At 38.6% G+C, this 17,085-nt stretch overlaps 1 protein-coding gene across 3 annotated transcripts in view; it reads left to right on the top strand.

Annotated features, from left to right (window-relative positions):
• Adgra3 (adhesion G protein-coupled receptor A3) overlaps positions 1–17,085 on the top strand; it is a 107,364-nt gene that overhangs the window by 42,512 nt on the left and 47,767 nt on the right. For all 3 annotated transcript variants that reach the window (XM_078021136.1, XM_078021135.1, XM_005318923.3), the window contains exons 3-7: positions 25–96; positions 5,519–5,590; positions 7,385–7,456; positions 10,371–10,531; positions 12,946–13,159. In XM_078021136.1, coding sequence (XP_077877262.1) covers positions 10,417–10,531; positions 12,946–13,159 — 329 coding nt within the window. In that variant the 5' untranslated portion in view covers positions 25–96; positions 5,519–5,590; positions 7,385–7,456; positions 10,371–10,416. The remainder of the gene's footprint in view (positions 1–24; positions 97–5,518; positions 5,591–7,384; positions 7,457–10,370; positions 10,532–12,945; positions 13,160–17,085) is intronic.

The following is a 17,085-nucleotide window of genomic DNA, read 5'->3' as shown; positions in this document are numbered from 1 at the left end:
TTACATTTATTTTGTTTTTCACAGGGACCTCCGGAACAATCTGATAAGCAGTATAGATCCAGGTGCCTTTTGGGGACTGTCATCACTAAAAAGATTGTGAGTATTTGAATTGCTCACTTATGAGTTCAGAGTTGTGTATCTCATAAGCAGCTATTAACTGACTTTACCATGATAGAAAGTAAATGATAAGTAATTTCTAGAGGCTCACCTGGCCAGGTCCCCGATCAAAGAACAGATAGTATTTAATATGTGTAGCTTAGGAGGAGGTTAATTTGCACAGGTGTGATGTGTTTGGTGGTAGGTAGTTGTGTCTTCTGTATGCTAATAAAATCATTAATGTGGCCTCTCTGCGGGTTGACATAATCTATAGATGAATTTTAAGTTATGACTCTGTTCAAACTGTCTGTAAATCAAGGCGCCTTTCTATAATGATGTGAAATGTTGCGGATTTTATGTATGTTTTTTAATCTATGTGTTATTATTTCAGATTCTAAAGTCTAGTTGTTGTAACTTCCAAACCTAAACAGCCCCTTCCTTCTTTGGGTTCTTTTTGTAGTTGCTCACTTTTGAGGTGTGACTGCTGAGACTGTCCTGCCATCCTCCATTTCTTCCAAAAACAGTTGTTCACTAGCTGCTTCTCAGATTCTGACTTCTCCAGAAAAGCTGTCAGACTCTTGAGAGAGAATATATAGTGTAGGGGAAGAACAATGACCTTTTCTTCTCTACTTTGTAAGTTCTCATCTCGGACTCATCTAACAAAGACTCATAAGAGAAAAACAGAGGTTTATTAGCATGTGTATTTCCTTATACACAAGGGAGAAAACCCAGGAAAAGAGTGTGTCAAAGGGTTGGTTCAGAACTGATGGATGGAACATCTTCAGCAGGGAGCAACACAGTTTTAGAGAAGTAACAGGACAAAGGATAAGCACCTTGAGTATCTAGGGGCAGCAATTTGTGAGAAGGCAAATAAATGGGAAATGAATAGTAGATAAAGTCTAATTAGTAATGTTTGCTGTATAGAGCCCTCTGGTGCTTCCTAGGCTGATAAGGCTCCAGAACCCTCTAGAGGCCAGGGTTTGTCCTTCCTAGAGGAGGTGGAGGGACACCTTTGCAAACTTATGTCCTGCTTTTAGTCGAACAAGGAGAACACAAAGACTTTCCTTGTATGTTTTGTTCTTATGTTTCTTCTCAGTTGCCATCACCTCAAAATCATTCTTGTGCTATTTTTTTTTTTAATTACTACTTTGTGTGTGTGTGTGTGGACATGGAGATTGAACCCTGCCGCAGTCTGGCTGGGCACAAATCACGAGCCACTGAAGCAGGAACAAACTTTATTTTTGAACTGCAAGAAAAAACCTCACACACGCTCCTGAGGAATCCTCCCGAAAGCCACACGGCTCCTGCAGGAACCCCCAGCTGGAAATAGCTCTCCGGGAAATCCCTCCTCTTGCACTTCGCCAACCAATGGGAACTCCCTCCTCTTGCACTTCGCCAACCAATGGGAACTCCTGGGGATTCCCCGGAAATCCCTATGAGAACTCCAAAATAGCTCAAGAAGTCCGAAATAGCGCTAGAACTCAAAAGTAGCGGTAGAGGCGATATTAATGCCTTGCCTGTCAATCAATACTGTTGGCAAAATGCCCAGGAGCCATACAGACTCGGCTGTGGCTCTCAGCAGAATCCTAGGGCCTTCTGCATGCTAGGCAAGAGCTATGCACTGAGCTATAGCTATAGCCCCCAAATTACTACTTATGCAAATAAGATATCTTTCAATTAAGACAGATATAGCTTCCCCCCTTTTCTCTCTGTTTGGCAGTCTTGTTTGGGATTCTGTAAGATTAACAGTAGCAGGAGTTAAAGGATTTCTTTTCAGCCTGCAAAATTATTTAAATTTTAATCAGGCCTGTAGTGGGGAGCTTTTATTACCATAGCTCTTATTGGGGTGAGTAGTGGCTCATTGTTTGTATCTGCCTTTGCCTACTCTAAGTAGAAGCCCAAGGAAGTCTGAAGGAGGGATTGCTACCAGTTTTCTTATTTTCTATTCATTCTGTACTTGTATTATTTTGTACTTAAGGCTTTTTAATGAAACCAGTAAAAAATTGGCCTGGCCTGTCTAGGGTAGGTCATTGTTGTTACCAGAGACCAGGGTTAGAATGTGAATAGCACTGGACACTAGGTGGGCATCAACATGGTAGCAGGTCAAGCTATGTATGGAACTCAGTAAAAGTAGTATCAGCCAGATACAGCAGCGTCACCAAGGCTGTGGCAAGGCAGGGATCCAGGTGAGTTGAGTTCAACAAAAATTCACCAAGTCCATCTTTTGCACTCACCTATGGGTGAGTCAGGGAGTGTAGTGGAATCATAAGAAACCAGAGCGTGGATGTGGACATGGCATCTATGCACAAAGGCTGAGCAGGTGTCTTGGGGGTTATGAAGACTCCATCATATAGATGCAGGCAGGGGTGCCGAGCATGGTCCTGAATAGGTGACACAACCAGATAGAGTCCCTGGAGAGAGAGGGGACAGCAGGGAGGCCAGGTCCTTCCTTTGATCTTCTTGCCATGCTGAGCCACTTGGTTCCTGTGCTGAGGAACCGAATCCTCAGGTAGAGGCCTGACCTGCCCTGTCTGAAATGGTGGAGCTGAAGTTGATCATTGTTTCAGTTGTCCTTCCTAGTGATTCTAATGCTTTTAGACCTTCTAGAATATTCTTTCCTTTAACATCTAGGAGAGAACGTGACATCATATTGTCAGATAGGATCACTTACTCTTCCTTCCGTCTGTGAGTGCACACCACTGTATTCACAGCTCTGCTGGTGATAGAAAGGTTAATGCTGCTGATAGAGAGGTTGAAGGATACTTGACTATTTGTTAGAAGAATTAGTTTCATTGGGGGTGTTGTAGAATACCTTAGGTTCACCATCTAGTACTTTGTCGTAAATAATTTCTCTAGGACTACTACCTAAAATAAATTTAATGACTGGTAGTGTAGTGGGCATCACCTTAGCATTTTTCATAGCATTACACATGAAGTTGTCTGTTGTGTTCTTGCTTAGGAAGGTAATTGCCATGTATAATGCTCTTCTCACCACAAAATACATTCTTAAGTCTAATAGCTGACTTATAATTGAAGGGTCCCTCGGGTCCACAGTGGGCAAGCTGAAGGGGTCCTATGTAGGCTTGGTGGATGTGGATATTCTGCAGTGGTGTTTGATGGTTGCTTGTGGATATACATAGGTACCTTTTCTTATGAGGCCTTACATCATTCAGTTGAGCATCCTCCTCCACAGCCATACATAGGTCTTTCATAAGCGTCTCAAGCCTTTGCCTTTAGTTTATAGGTAACTTGAATCAGGAAGATGAAGTGGTTTTCTGAAAATAAACTTCCAGAAGTAGGTGAAACCTAGTCATTCAATTTTTCTTTATCAATAAATTCAGGCTGAATCCTCAACCCAAATGAAAGCCATATGTTATTAATACCTAAATTCTATTTTAAGTAGACATGGCTGTAATGAAATTGTTTCCTAAAGAATCAATGGTGATTATACCATTTACTTAGAAGTAAGACAAGGTCATGAGTAGAACCCAGAAGTGCTTGTTTAAGCAACAGTTCATGAGATGGTGCTTACTTTTTTAAAATGGGAAAACAGAAATCGGAGGAAAATCTATTGGAATAAATTTTTTTTTAAAAGCCCCCTGCCCCCATGAAGAGCCTGAGCTGTACAAAAAGCACAGATGAAGGTGTGTATTGCTTGAGGTCTTTTAGCTAACGTTGCCTTAGAGGAGGGCACTATGAAACTGTTGCCCACCAGGATTATTTAAGGCAGCTTTTGAATACCCCAGGGAAAAACTGAATGAGTAGGTACCTGCTTCAAATGCTACGTTCTCACAGTTTACGTCAAACTAATACATCTTCTGCCATTACCAAGTGTACAGTTTGGGATCTGAAGGTTTTCTGTTGGAAATGGGTACTTCCAATCACTTTCCTAGAGTAACCCAAAGACAGTGTACTTCCCGTGACAGAGAAGGGTTATGTACATCGAAGAAAACATGATAAAAGTAATTCTCAAAAAGTTTTGTTTAGAGAGCTTGTTCTAATTCTTTCATTGAAATTTGAAGTGTCTTTGCCGAAGTCTGGCTTGGCACAAATCAGGAGCCACTTGTCAAAAAGAAACTAACTTTATTTTTAGAACTACAAACGCCAAACAAAACAGCTCCAGGGAAAAACCCTCAGAGCCCAACTGCCACCACCGGCTTCCACAAGCCTCTCTCCCCCACACCAGCCTTTTCCTCCCACAATCCTCCTCCTCTTGAGGCCGATTGGCTGGGTTGCGTGGGCAGAGCCAAAGAAGTCACCCAATGAGCAGCTCCGTGGAGGAGCCAATCAGCTAGATGTTGCTGGGGCAGCTGTGAGCCAATCATCAGCTGGCAGTCTGAAGGGCAGGGAAACAGCCCAATGAACATCACCGCAGAGGAGCCAATCAGCTAGATGTTGCTGGGGCAGTCTGAAGCTTGCTGGCAGCTGGAAGTTTGCTGGGGCCCCTTTGGCTGTGGCTCTCAACATGTCTTGAATTATTCACAGCCTAACAACTAATAATAATCAACGTTTGTTGTTGTGGAGGTTTCTTGCAGCATTCCCCGTGTTCACTGATGAACTGGGACGAAAGGCACACCGTTCTAGTTGAAAGTTGTGGGACATGTCAGTTGTTATCTCCCAACATAAACTTTTCACTTACAGCCAGGGTGGGTCTCTGATTAAATGTAAAATTAAAATTGTATTTGTGATCCATAGTGTGAAGTACAGTCAGTAGAGAAAGAACCCCAATACTAACTAAAAATTCTGCATAAATGAAAAGGGAAAACATTTCCTAGATTGAGGAGAAGAAAAAATATTTAGAAAAATAACATTCGTTAGGACGTTGAATTTAGGACTGACTGTAAAAAGTAATTAGATCATTACCTAGATATTGTTAATTTGGCTTGAGACTAAATGATAGACCTTTAAAGTAAAATTAATTCAGTTTTTAATTACAGTCGGAAGTTTTTTGAGTATTTTAAGGAATGAAGTTAGAAAGCATTGAGTTTCAAGTGTTTGTGAGGAAATAAAAGTTTCATCATTTTGATAATTTATCCTTTTCCCCATTGTCTCTTATTTGCTGGTTGAGAGTGCCCAGTGTAATTTAGCTGTGTAGATCATCTAAGGAATTGTATCCCAGGCAGTAAGATAGATGGAGTCTCGTGTCTACTATTCCAGGTTTATCTTCAGTATTTTGGTAGGAATAAATGCTTAGAATGTAATTAAGTAGCATTTAATCTTGTATGCCAGATGTAAATGCAAGCAGGAATCATTTTCTGCAAGCAGGAATCATTATCTCAATTGAGGTGGGTAAATATCCCAAAGATGCAGAAAAGAAAGGTCTTTCATGATACCTGGGTGGTGTTCTCCAGTATAGGAGCTGTGAGATCTTTATAAATGGAGAGAACTAATTGAAGACACTTTCCCCCGCCTCTCTCCTCAGGGACCTGACAAACAATCGGATAGGATGTCTAAATGCAGACATATTTCGAGGACTTACCAATCTGGTTCGGCTGTAAGTACCTTTTCTTTCCTATTAAAATATAAGGAGGCATTTGAACCAGTACCCAAATGTTTATGAGCAACTATGATGTGTTCCATCTTGAAGTAGCAACTGCAAGGTTGTAGAGGCAATAAGGGACCAGGGAGCTCACGGTTTAGTCATGGAAAGGCAGTGTCTTCAGAGTATAATGCAGGTGGAGGAGCACTTATCCAAGATGCTTAGGAACAGCGCATTTCAGATTTTAATTTTTTTTTTCTGGATTTTGGAATATTCGTTACACCTAGTGAGGTATCTTGGGGGTGGTACCCAAATCTAAACACAAAACATGACTTCTAGTAATTGTTTGGAATAGAATAACTTGGATGTTAGTGAATAATAAAATCATATGGAGAGATGAAGGTAAAACAAATACTCCATTGTTTTAGTCATATCTCCCCAAGTTAGCTTCTGTTAGTGATCTGATATATATACTTTCATATTTTCTTTTTGTTGACCCCACAGATATAGAAGCACATGCATAGGGTTTTTTTAAATGCATCTTATCTGAACTTTTTTTATTTTAAAAAAAGAAAGCCCTAAAGGCATGTATACAAGCAGGAGCTGTCACTGCCCCCGTCACCCTTCCCTCTCCACACTAGGTTCTCCATCTGCATGAGTGTCACACTGTCCCTCATCTGAAGGTTTCAGCCTGGACCCTGGAGGAGCTCTTTGCCCTGCTGTGCCCTCAACTTGATTCTTGAGAACACTGGTTCTGAATTCTGTCCATTCTTGATGCTGCAACAGGCATCTAACAGATCCTAGGGGGAGGTAGAGGTTGATCATGCTGCCATTTCCTAGAGCCCTCTGTCCCATTTTAATGTTATAGGCACGTGAGGGTCAGGTGAGCATCTTAAGTAGGCCCCCACCATGATTCCTATCTGCCCCTCCCTGTTTCTAGCTGCCAGAGGCACCCAAGCAACATGCTCTCTGCTTCAGCCCCTGAATTCATGGTCAGGTTTGGAAGAAATACCCTGTTCAGTCAAGTGGATGTAGCAAAGCACTCAAGACTGGAGCATTGGATTCAGGAGTTTAATTCATGTGAAACTCCACAGGGTTAGGTTATTAAGCTACCTGATGTGGGGTACTAGAGGTCAGGTAATTTGCCCAAGCCCAGCCTTGCAGTGTATTCCGAGTCTCCCTTAGCTCCTGGGCTCTGGGCATTCTGTTCTTGTTTCCACCAGTGAGGGTGTGTTGCTGCTGCTGATCATGGTTCTTTACCTCTTCTTGCTGCTAAAATTTAATTCTTGTGATTTCTTATTTATTTTTATCGTTCTCTTTGCTGCTTTCCTTAAATAATGCTGAGTGAACACATGAAGAGTAATTCCAGTGGGAATTTAGTATACCTTTTAGAAAAAGGTAGACAGATAAAATCCTTATCTAGCATTAGTCCATTTTTTAAAAATTTGTTTACTAGTTCATATTAAATGTTAAGAATGATTTCTTCAACCTCAGAGGAAATATTTACTAGTAGCTCCCCCTTTGTAAGAGTTAAAACAACTTTCACGAGTTCTTGATAATATTATGTAATGACCATAGAATATTTCTAAAAGTTAAAAATAGTAAAAAAATGATACATGCCTATTTATTTATTTATTGGTTCTTCTTAGTTATACATTGAAAATAGAATCCATTTTGATAAAATTATATGAACATGGAATATGTCTTATTCTAATTAGGTCTCCATTCTTGTGGGAGTATATGATGGTGGGATTCATTTAGGTATGTACCAGTGTTTTTAAAAGTGAAATTATTATTTTTTCCCCACAGGAATCTTTCAGGGAATTTGTTTTCTTCACTTTCTCAAGGAACTTTTGATTATCTTGGCTCATTACGATCCTTGTAAGTAAGAATTCTTTGTCCTGTTTAACGTGTTAATTTTTGAAAATTAATATCACTTATTATGTGGTCAAAGATATTTCATAAGCAATATCTTGTGAATTTTCAAAAATTAGGCTCTTACTTGAGGGCCTGCGTTAACATGGAAAAGCATACAGTAAATCTCAGGAATGCATTTCAGACTGGAATGGCTAGTTTTTCCTCACAATACCGTATCTGTGAAATCTATATTCAGAGTAAATAAATGGGTAATTGTTTCTTTCTGCCTTTTCAAATCAGGAAATGTTTTTGTGGTTTGACTAATTAAATCCTCAAAGTATAAACTATTCCTTCCTACGAAGACTTTGTTGCCGGGTATTTTATACCGTAAGGATTCAGTTTTATCCTGCCATCCCTGCTGTACATTGAATCTACAATTTATTACTAATGTTTCTAGGGGTGTTTATTGAGAAGACTTGCTTTATGAAGTCAATGTAAGAGCTTCATACAGTTCTCTGTCGCTTTAGAATTGGTTCATTTTTTTTCCCCCCCTCGGATGCAATTTTGTTAACTGAGAGATTGCACAAGAGTTATTTTGAAAGTAAATGTATATCAAGATAAATCTTAATCTATCCTAAATTATGTTACACTAATTCCTGTTGGAATTATACTTCAGTTTGTTGTTTTTAAAATTTTCATTGTCTGTAATATATGGAATTGAATCTTTTTCTAGGGGAAAAAATTCTTCCCTGCCAGATGCCTCTGTTTAGTATGTGCTGAGTTCTCTCTTTCTTCCCAGCCCCTCCCCCCTTATCTTCATCGTCCTCATCTTTTTTGTAGTGCTAGGGACTGAACCCAGAGCTTGAGTGTGTTGGGCCAGTGTTCTACCCCTGAGCTCTGCCCCAGCCCCTTTCCTTTTCTGAACCTGTCATTAGAGTCTCATGTAGCAGTTGCCATTGGATGTAGCCAGTGGGTTCCAGCTTATTACCATCCTGCAGGAGATGTATGCACTAAAGTCCCCTCAGGTCACTCTTATCTGGTCTTCTTGCCACAACTGTTCTTATCCAGAGGGCTGCCTATGTGTGAAAATAGCTCCTTTCGACCTTTTGACACACTTAGTGGGCTCAAGTCAGCTGTTTCTCTGATTGTTTTGTTTGTTGCAGTGCTAGGATGGAATCAAGGACCTGGAGCAGGCTAGGCGAGCACTCTACCCCTGAACCGTATCTCAGCCCACTCTGAAATTTAGGAAATAAGATTGCAAGCTGGATGCAGCGGCACATGCCTATATATACTCTCAGCTTTTGGGAGACTGAGGCAGAAAGATTATAAGCTTGAGGCCAGCCTGTGCCAATTGGGGAGACACTGTCTCAAAATGAAATAAAAGGCAGGGGATGTAGCTCAGTGATGGAGTGCTTGCCTAGCATGTATGAGGACCTGCGTTCCATCCCCGGTACCGTGGGGAAAAATTTAAAAAGGAAAAAGAAAGAGGAAGGAAGGAGAGGGGATGGATGGGTAGAAGCAAGGAAGATGGCAAAGGATAATCTGCCTTCTGAGATTTTTGAGCAGCTGGAATGTGGCAAGTATTTCCAGCCCAGAACTGGGAAACATCGCAGTGTTTGTACTCAGCGGTGTTAGGAACTGAACTGACCAGAAGGTGGAGCTTCAGAATTAGAAGCCAGCCAGGTCTTCTGTCATTGTCTTCCCTTGGCTTTGTTTCATCATGTCCCTTTTTTCCGTTTTTTCCCCCTGTGCTAACACCCTGTTAGAAGCATGCACACTTAGGCTTGCTGTTTGCACCTGGTTGGTTTATTTTTATCAGGCATGTTCCGTTCTATCTTGGTATGTTTTGTTCTTCCTGTTCTATTCTCCATGCTGGCAGGGGCAGCATCTTGTAGTTTTTTCTTAGCTGGATGCATATGGCATATGAATAGTCAGGGCTTAGCAAAAGGAGTGCCTGCAGGTTATTGTGCTTGTGTCCACGCTTTGTATATGTACCCTTTCTTTGGGTATTTCATCCAACCTCAAATTACGACGCTTTTTCTGCCTCATATAAAGATAATTCTCTGTTTTCTTTCATATCAAATATGGAGTATTATTTATTTATTTAGTTTTGGTGGTGCTGGGGATCAAACCCAGGGCTTCAGGCATTCTGGGAAAATGCTCTTCCACTGAGCTACATTCCCCAGTCCAGTTGTGAAGTATTCTTATTTTCCTATTTGTGATTTGATGAGTCTTTATCTTTTAAGCCATGGTGTCACTTGTTGCATAGGAGGAGAAGGAAAGGTCAGAAGTAGTCTCTATCCTTGAATGTACAATCTAGTCAGACATCAAAGAATTTAGGCACACTGAGGGCTGGGGTTGTGGCTCAGCATGTGTGAGACACTGGGTTCGGTGCTCAGTACCACATAAAAATAAATAAATAAAATAAAAGTATTGTGTTCATCTACAACTAAAAAAATATTTTAAAAAAGAATACAACCACATAGAACATTCCTATATTACTTTATGATGCTATTTCATTGCCAAAATCAACAGGGGAGACTGTAAGCAGTTAGACCTTTCAGCCATGAATATACTGAAAAAGTGGGGAAAGGCTTCAAGATCCAAAATTATTGCCAAATTCCTAGAGGCTTGGTAGACAAAAAGGATGGGGCCTTGGTATTGAACTCTGGAGCTGTGGGGCTTGTTGCGTGGATGAGGATGTCTGGCAGATAGTTTTTCTTTACATTCTAACTTCTTTCAAAAGCAGAGTTCCAAGTCAGTGGGGGACAGTATTGGAGGCAGGTCCTTGGAAAGATGACCGTAACTAGTGAGTGGTATATGCTAGAGGCATAGTAGAAGTATTGTGCTTTCTGGCAAAGAAGCAAACCAAGGTAAAGCATGGTGCCATTTCATTTTTTTTTTTTTTTCACGATAATCTCCAAATTGTATTTTACAGAGAATTTCAGACAGAGTATCTTTTGTGTGACTGCAACATATTGTGGATGCATCGCTGGGTAAAGGAGAGGAACATCACTGTTCGGGACACCAGGTGTGTTTATCCTAAGTCACTGCAGGCCCAGCCAGTCACAGGAGTGAAGCAGGAGCTATTGACATGCGGTAAGGGAGAAATCAAAACTGAGAAAGCATTTACTGTGTTTTGACTTGCTACCATGTTTTTCTTGACAAACTGTAAAATTCTTTTGATGGAACTGAAGTACAATCATTAATCTTTGAGGATTTGATAATATTGGGTTTATGCCAGCAAGTAAGCCAGCTGGATTAGAGAGCATTACTTTTTCGATTGGTCTTTAAGTTAACGGCTCTTAGGTTCTGAAAAGTTTTCTTTATGAAAAGTGATTTAAAAAATAGTGTAGATAATTCACACTTTGCATTGGCAGACCAGGAAGTTTCAGGATGTCCACATATTGTTTGTTGGTAGGAGTGTGACATGATGGAACCTTTTTTGATTTTTTTTTTTTTTTTCTTTTGTGGTGCTATACCTCAAACCCAGTACATCCTGCATGATAGACAGGGGCTCTACCCACTGAACTGTACCCGCACCCTGTGGCACAGTGCTTTTTAAAGTTTCTATAGTTCAGCCAAGTGTCAGTGTCCCTAAACTAGTAATGCAGTGCAATTAGATTTTATAATTTTATGTCTTACTAATACTTAGGAAATGATCACCTGTGTATGTAAATAATCAAGACTATAAATTACATCCTAAGTTCTCAAAAAAAAATAGAGGAATAGTTTAATTACTTTTGACATGTTCATTCAGTGAGGTAATATGTTCCTATTGAATATCTGAAAACATGAGAGAAATAACACATTTACCATGTACTAAGTGGAGTTGGTGGGGGGGATGAGAACAACCCATAAACCCACAGTAATTCCTATAATAATACAGTTAGATGCCAGCCCAGTCTTTGTGTTTGAAAAGAAAAAAATCATGCCATTCTTTTTCTCTTTATTATCATTATTTTTGTTATTTAACAAGTAAAATATGCTCATTGAAAATTAAGATTTATGGGAAGAAACAAAAAAATTAAGAAAAATCAAAACCCCTGTGTACATTCTTACCACTGGAAGATAGCGAGTGTTGAGACGTTGGTGTGTTATCTTCTGCACCTTTTCCCTTTATTTTGTTTGGTTGGTTGGTTTGCAGTGCTGGGGATCATACCAGGGAGTCACCACTGAGCCTCTTCCTCAGCCTAAGAAGCAGGACTCCTGTGTTTTGACAAAAATATTCTCTAATGACATTTTTCTAGCTTTTCAAAAATTGAAATAATGTAAACTTACCTCCTTATTGTATAAAATAGATGCATTCTAATGCATTGTACAGAGGTAGCCATAATTTAATAGCTTCCTATTACTGCATATTTAACTTGTTGTTTTCTCAATCCATAAATAATGCAGTGATTAATGTCTTTGAATATATTTTTTGTATATTTGCAATTACTCTTTAGGATATACACTGTTAGAATTGTGTTAAACAAATGAACTAACATTTTAAAGGCTTTTAATGAACTAATGCTGTTAGTGTACATTTTCACAAACATATTTAAAATCTTTTCCTTTCATTTTTCTGACTGGAAGGAAATATATCATTTTTCAAAAAACGATCATAAAATATGGGATTTTAAAAGACATTTTTCCTTAAATGTTCTAAATTTTCCATGGTGAATGTGCATTACTCTTACAGCCAGAAACCAGTGTTTTAATCAAAGGTAATATAATGTTCAAATGTATTTTAAAATTGTTTCAGCATCTACTTATCCCTAGTTTCATCCTCTGGACTTAAGTTTTACTTTTTTTTCTTTTCTCTTGCTTCAGTGATCATCTGATAGTTTTATAATACCTAAGAGGAAAACAGTATAAATATTAGAACTTGAGTATGTATTGGTTTCCTTTTAATTTTACTTCATTTTTTTGCACCTGTGAGCCACTTTTCTTAGTCTGTGTTTTGTTACTATTACAGAAAACCTGAACTTCATTAAAAAAGAGATTCATTTAGAAGGAAAAGAAAAAAATCCCCCCCCCCAAAAACGAGAAATAAGACATAAATGAAAGAGAAACTCTTAAGTTTCTTTTCCGAAACTTAAATTTCAAAATTGGGAAGGCCCATTGGGTTGGCCTCTGGTGAGGGGCTTGTGGCAGATGGCATGACAGGTGAATGTGTGGGAGCAGAAGGTTTCATTTCAAGATAGCACCTGAGAGCAATTTAGGGGGCAAGCTCAGGCTGTTCTAGCAACTTGCTCTTTGGAGAAGAAGATGCTTGGTTGCTCTAAGAGACCAGCATGGCTTCTGAGGACAGGTGCCCCAGTGACCTGAGAACCCCCCGCTTGCATCACCTTTCACCTTGCTGAACCAGGGACCAAGCATCCAATACACGCGAGCCCTTGGGGAGCACACCCAAACCAGAGCACCACTCAGCTCAATAGCTGCCATCCCTAGGAGCAAGGTGATTACTGAGGGATGGTCATTGTTTTCTGTTATAATTGTTTACCAGGTCCTTGTTTTACTCTCTCCAGATCCGCCCCTTGAACTACCCTCATTTTATATGACTCCATCACATCGGCAAGTTGTATTTGAAGGAGACAGCCTTCCCTTCCAGTGCATGGCTTCATACATTGACCAGGACATGCAAGTGCTGTGGTATCAGGACGGGCGAATAGTTGAAACTGATGAATCCCAAGGCATCTTTGTTGAAAAGAACATGATTCACAACTGCTCCTTGATTGCAAGGTAAATTTTTTTTTTTTTTTTTTAGAGGAAGATTCATCTCTGGATTTTATTTACCCTTTTGGAGTTGCCATGTTTAGTTGGAAATGCAGATTAATATTTTATCATCTTGCATTGGAAAATGCAGACATTTTGCATTTGTTCTCTGAACTATTATTCCTCTTTTAAAATTAAATAGACGTCTTCCCATCCACTTTTGGAAGAAACTCTATAAAAGAGAAACACTTAAAAAGCTGGAAATTTTTTTCACTTAAAGCCTTCAGAAGAAATATATACACTTTTTGTGCCAAACCTTATTTTCTTAACTATTTCCTGCTACTAAGCTTTTATTTTTACTTGGAAGAATTATCTGATTTTCACTGTTTTGTCTCATGATTAATACTATATTTTAAGATACTTCTCTCTACCTACTGGTATAAAAGAATATGCTATCTGAACTGTCAACCCCATGGTTGGTATGAGCACCAAAATAGTTAATTTGAGCTTTATAAAAAAGGCTTACAATATATGTGATGTTATCACCCATCAGTTATTTTATTTTGGTGAGATCTTTACTTGTAGACATTGAATTTTCCCCCTCCTTCCTTCTCTCCCTTCTTCCTGGTTGAATTTTTATTCTAGTAGAGCTATAGCTTCCAAACTCTGCGAGGGCATAGATGCCATAAGAAAATTGCTGAGAAAGTACAGGTTCTCTTGAGTTGATTCAAGTCAGATAAATTTTGAGGTCAACTTTTCTAGTTTATAATTCCTTTCTTGGAACTTCTTTATGTACTACAATCATATTTTCATTTATGTCTTAATTCTCGTTTTGGGGTTTTTTTTCTTTTCCTTCTAATGTCTGCCACTTTTAACAACTGAATCATCATTACTGTTTTTCTTTAGAATATGGTCTGTATTTTCCTATATTTCAAAGATATAATTTATTTGTCTAGTGATAATTTTGGATTATATCCTGAACAATACTTCTATAGTATCCTGGATATTGCTTCTTAGCCAACAAATTCTAAAATATTTACTCTCTGGCCTGTGAAGAAAAAGTTTGCTGACTCCTAACTCTGGGTTCCATTTCATTTTTCTGAGAAGAGTTCATTTTTGTTTGGTCAGGCAATAGCTTTGCTAAACTCAAACTCTGGTAGGTGGCAACTGAAATCTTGGTGTCTGTCCTACCTGTGTATATACCCACAGGTCAGTAACAGATATGGGTGGATTTGCATCCTTGGAAGTTTACGTTTCTAGACAGGCTATTTCCTCCCTCCTTCTGTCTCTCCCCACTCTGTTTTTTAAGTCACTAAGATTGTGGTCTGTTTGAGTGGGGCCTGCCCTTTGTTGGGGGCGAGGGGTGGTGTGCACATTTAAAAGGTTTCTGGGAAGGGAGATCAGTAGAGGAAAAGGATCAAGAGGTGGGGAGGGAGAAGGGAAGCGCTGTGGAATAATATTGGCCAAATCATATTGTTACATATGTGTGCATGTACACATGTAACAACAAATCCCATCAGTATGTACCACTATAATGCACTGATAAATAAATGTGGGGCTGGGGAATAAATAAAAAGTTTTTTGGTTCCTCTCCAGTACTAATCCATTCTTCCTAATATCAGCTCCTCTACATTTTCTGCTTGCTTTTGATCACTGGTCATGTGTTCAGATAGTTGTTATTTTTATTATTTGTTCAGAGTTTGAGTATTAATTATAGGAAGTGTAGTTTAGTATGGGCTATTCAACCATCCCCAGAAGCAGAATTCCATTATTAGGGGATAAAATTGATAGAGATGATATATTCATGTTATACTATTTTTACTGTGCTATTAATTTCCCAGGCATGTACATATGTCAAAATTCATAAGATTGTACACTCTTAAGCAGTTTATGGTATAGACAATAATTGATATACAGTACACCAATCAGTCTTGAAAAACAAGCTAGACTTTGTTCTATATAAAAGAATTTTGATTTAATTTATAGTCACAGTTGTGACTATAAAGCAATTAAATTTACTTTATAAATCTAATAATAATCTGCAGGTTATGCTTAAATTATTGTAAATTCTTTATAGTAGTACAAAAACAATTTCTAAGGATAGCAACTCAGCTATTTTTATAATAATGTTGTTGGTAGAAACTTTTGACTAAAGTGAAAATCTTGTGAAGACTGCAAAGTTCTTTACCTAGACTTAGCCCAGAATAATAAAAGAAGTTTCAGGAGACAGAAGTATGTAACTTTTAAATCGGAGGGAGCTATCTATTGATTTTTCATTGGTTTCTTCATGTCATCGATCCATCTAATCAGTAAGAATTCATGGTTGTAGTTCTCTTAGAAGATGAAATTGAAGTTATTTTTCTTCCTAAATTTCCTTAAATCTCTGAATCTGTTTCCTGGAGGAGTCCTGGAGATTTTATCCCAGTGATTGTCTTTATTTATTTTTTATTGTTTTTAATTTTGAGGGGGGGTACCAGGGATTGAACTCAGGGGCACTTGACCACTGAGCCACATCACCAGTCCTATTTTGTGTTTTATTTAGAGACAAGGTCTCACTGAGTTTCTTAGTACCTCTCTTTTGCTGAGACTAGCTTTGACCTCATGATCCTCCTGCCTCAGCCTCCAGAGCTGCTGGAATTACAGGTGTGTGCCACTGCGCCTGGCCCAGTAATTGCGTTCAGACACTGAGGTATTGCTAAATGCTGTCCACAAACATCTTTGTTTTATGACTACAGTTCCCAAAGCCAGTTGTTCATGTGCCTGGGGACACCACACTGAATCCATGGAAGATCTGCAAGCATTTGTGGTGTTGGAGGAGTGCATACTGAATTTCTGAGCTTGACATTTGATGGACAGCACTCAGCCCTGAACCCCCTCCATGTGCAGAGTCAGATTCATATCATTACTGTGCTCCTTTTGTTGGAGTCACATTTTGAGATGTGGGATTTTTTTGGCAGTTGCCATGGTCCAAAATGAGTACTGTGTGAAAATTATTGTGGAACAGGATATAGGGGTGCCACTGCCTTTATGAATCCGAGATTTGAATTTTATTTATTTATTTTCTGAGTATGCAGTAGGCACTCATATTCTGTCAGGAAGTTGTGGTTATGTAAGAGTGAAATAAAAATTCAATTTCAAATTTATGTGTTGTTTTTTCAAATAGCTACTAAATTAATGTTTTTTCAATAACTACTAAATTATTTTCAAGTAGCTACTAAATTGTTAAAGAGACAGTCTTGGATTTTTTTTCACCCCAAACTGAGGAAGTTTGGAAGCCTCTGGATCAAGAATGATTTTCACTGACAAACTTTCTATATACATTTTCTTAGTTGAGCATAGCCATGTAAAATAGAATGTTTGCAGACTTTATGGTTATTTAAATTTAATGTCAGACTTTTCTTTCACTTGATCTTGAAAATGTTTATTATAGTTATTGACTTCTTTTCCATATTTTTAAAGATAATAAACATATTTGATAAATCAGAATAGGACAGTGCCTTGGAGTCTTTATAAGAACATTTTCTGCAGAGATCAATGGTTTAGGAGACCAGACAAATGTATCTTAACTGAAAGACATACTTTTATAAGTTAATTAAAATGCTAAATGCTATATGTTTTAAGTTTTATCATTTGTGTCTACATAACAGCAAAGTAGAGTGGGTCATGCGGGTTGGTAAAGGTTAATTGAAGGTTCTGACATTTGCTCTTTGATTAATAGGTTTTATATTAGAGAATTACAATTTCATCTAGAAAATGGGATTTCCTGACAGTTATTTGGAAATATAGGTGTTTAACCGGGCATGGTGGGCCACACTTATAATTCTTGATATTACAGAGGTCAAGGTGGAAGAATTTTTAGTTTAAGAAAAGCTTGGGCAACTCAGAAAAACCCAGTCTCAAGTAAAATGAAAAGAAATACATCTGTCTTATAAACAGAAATATACCTTTACATG

The sequence above is a fragment of the Ictidomys tridecemlineatus genome, chromosome 9, assembly GCF_052094955.1.
Source record: "Ictidomys tridecemlineatus isolate mIctTri1 chromosome 9, mIctTri1.hap1, whole genome shotgun sequence".
Taxonomy (NCBI): Eukaryota; Metazoa; Chordata; class Mammalia; order Rodentia; family Sciuridae; genus Ictidomys; species Ictidomys tridecemlineatus.
Note: the sequence above shows the minus strand (reverse complement) of the source record. Positions and strands in the feature narration are given on the sequence as shown.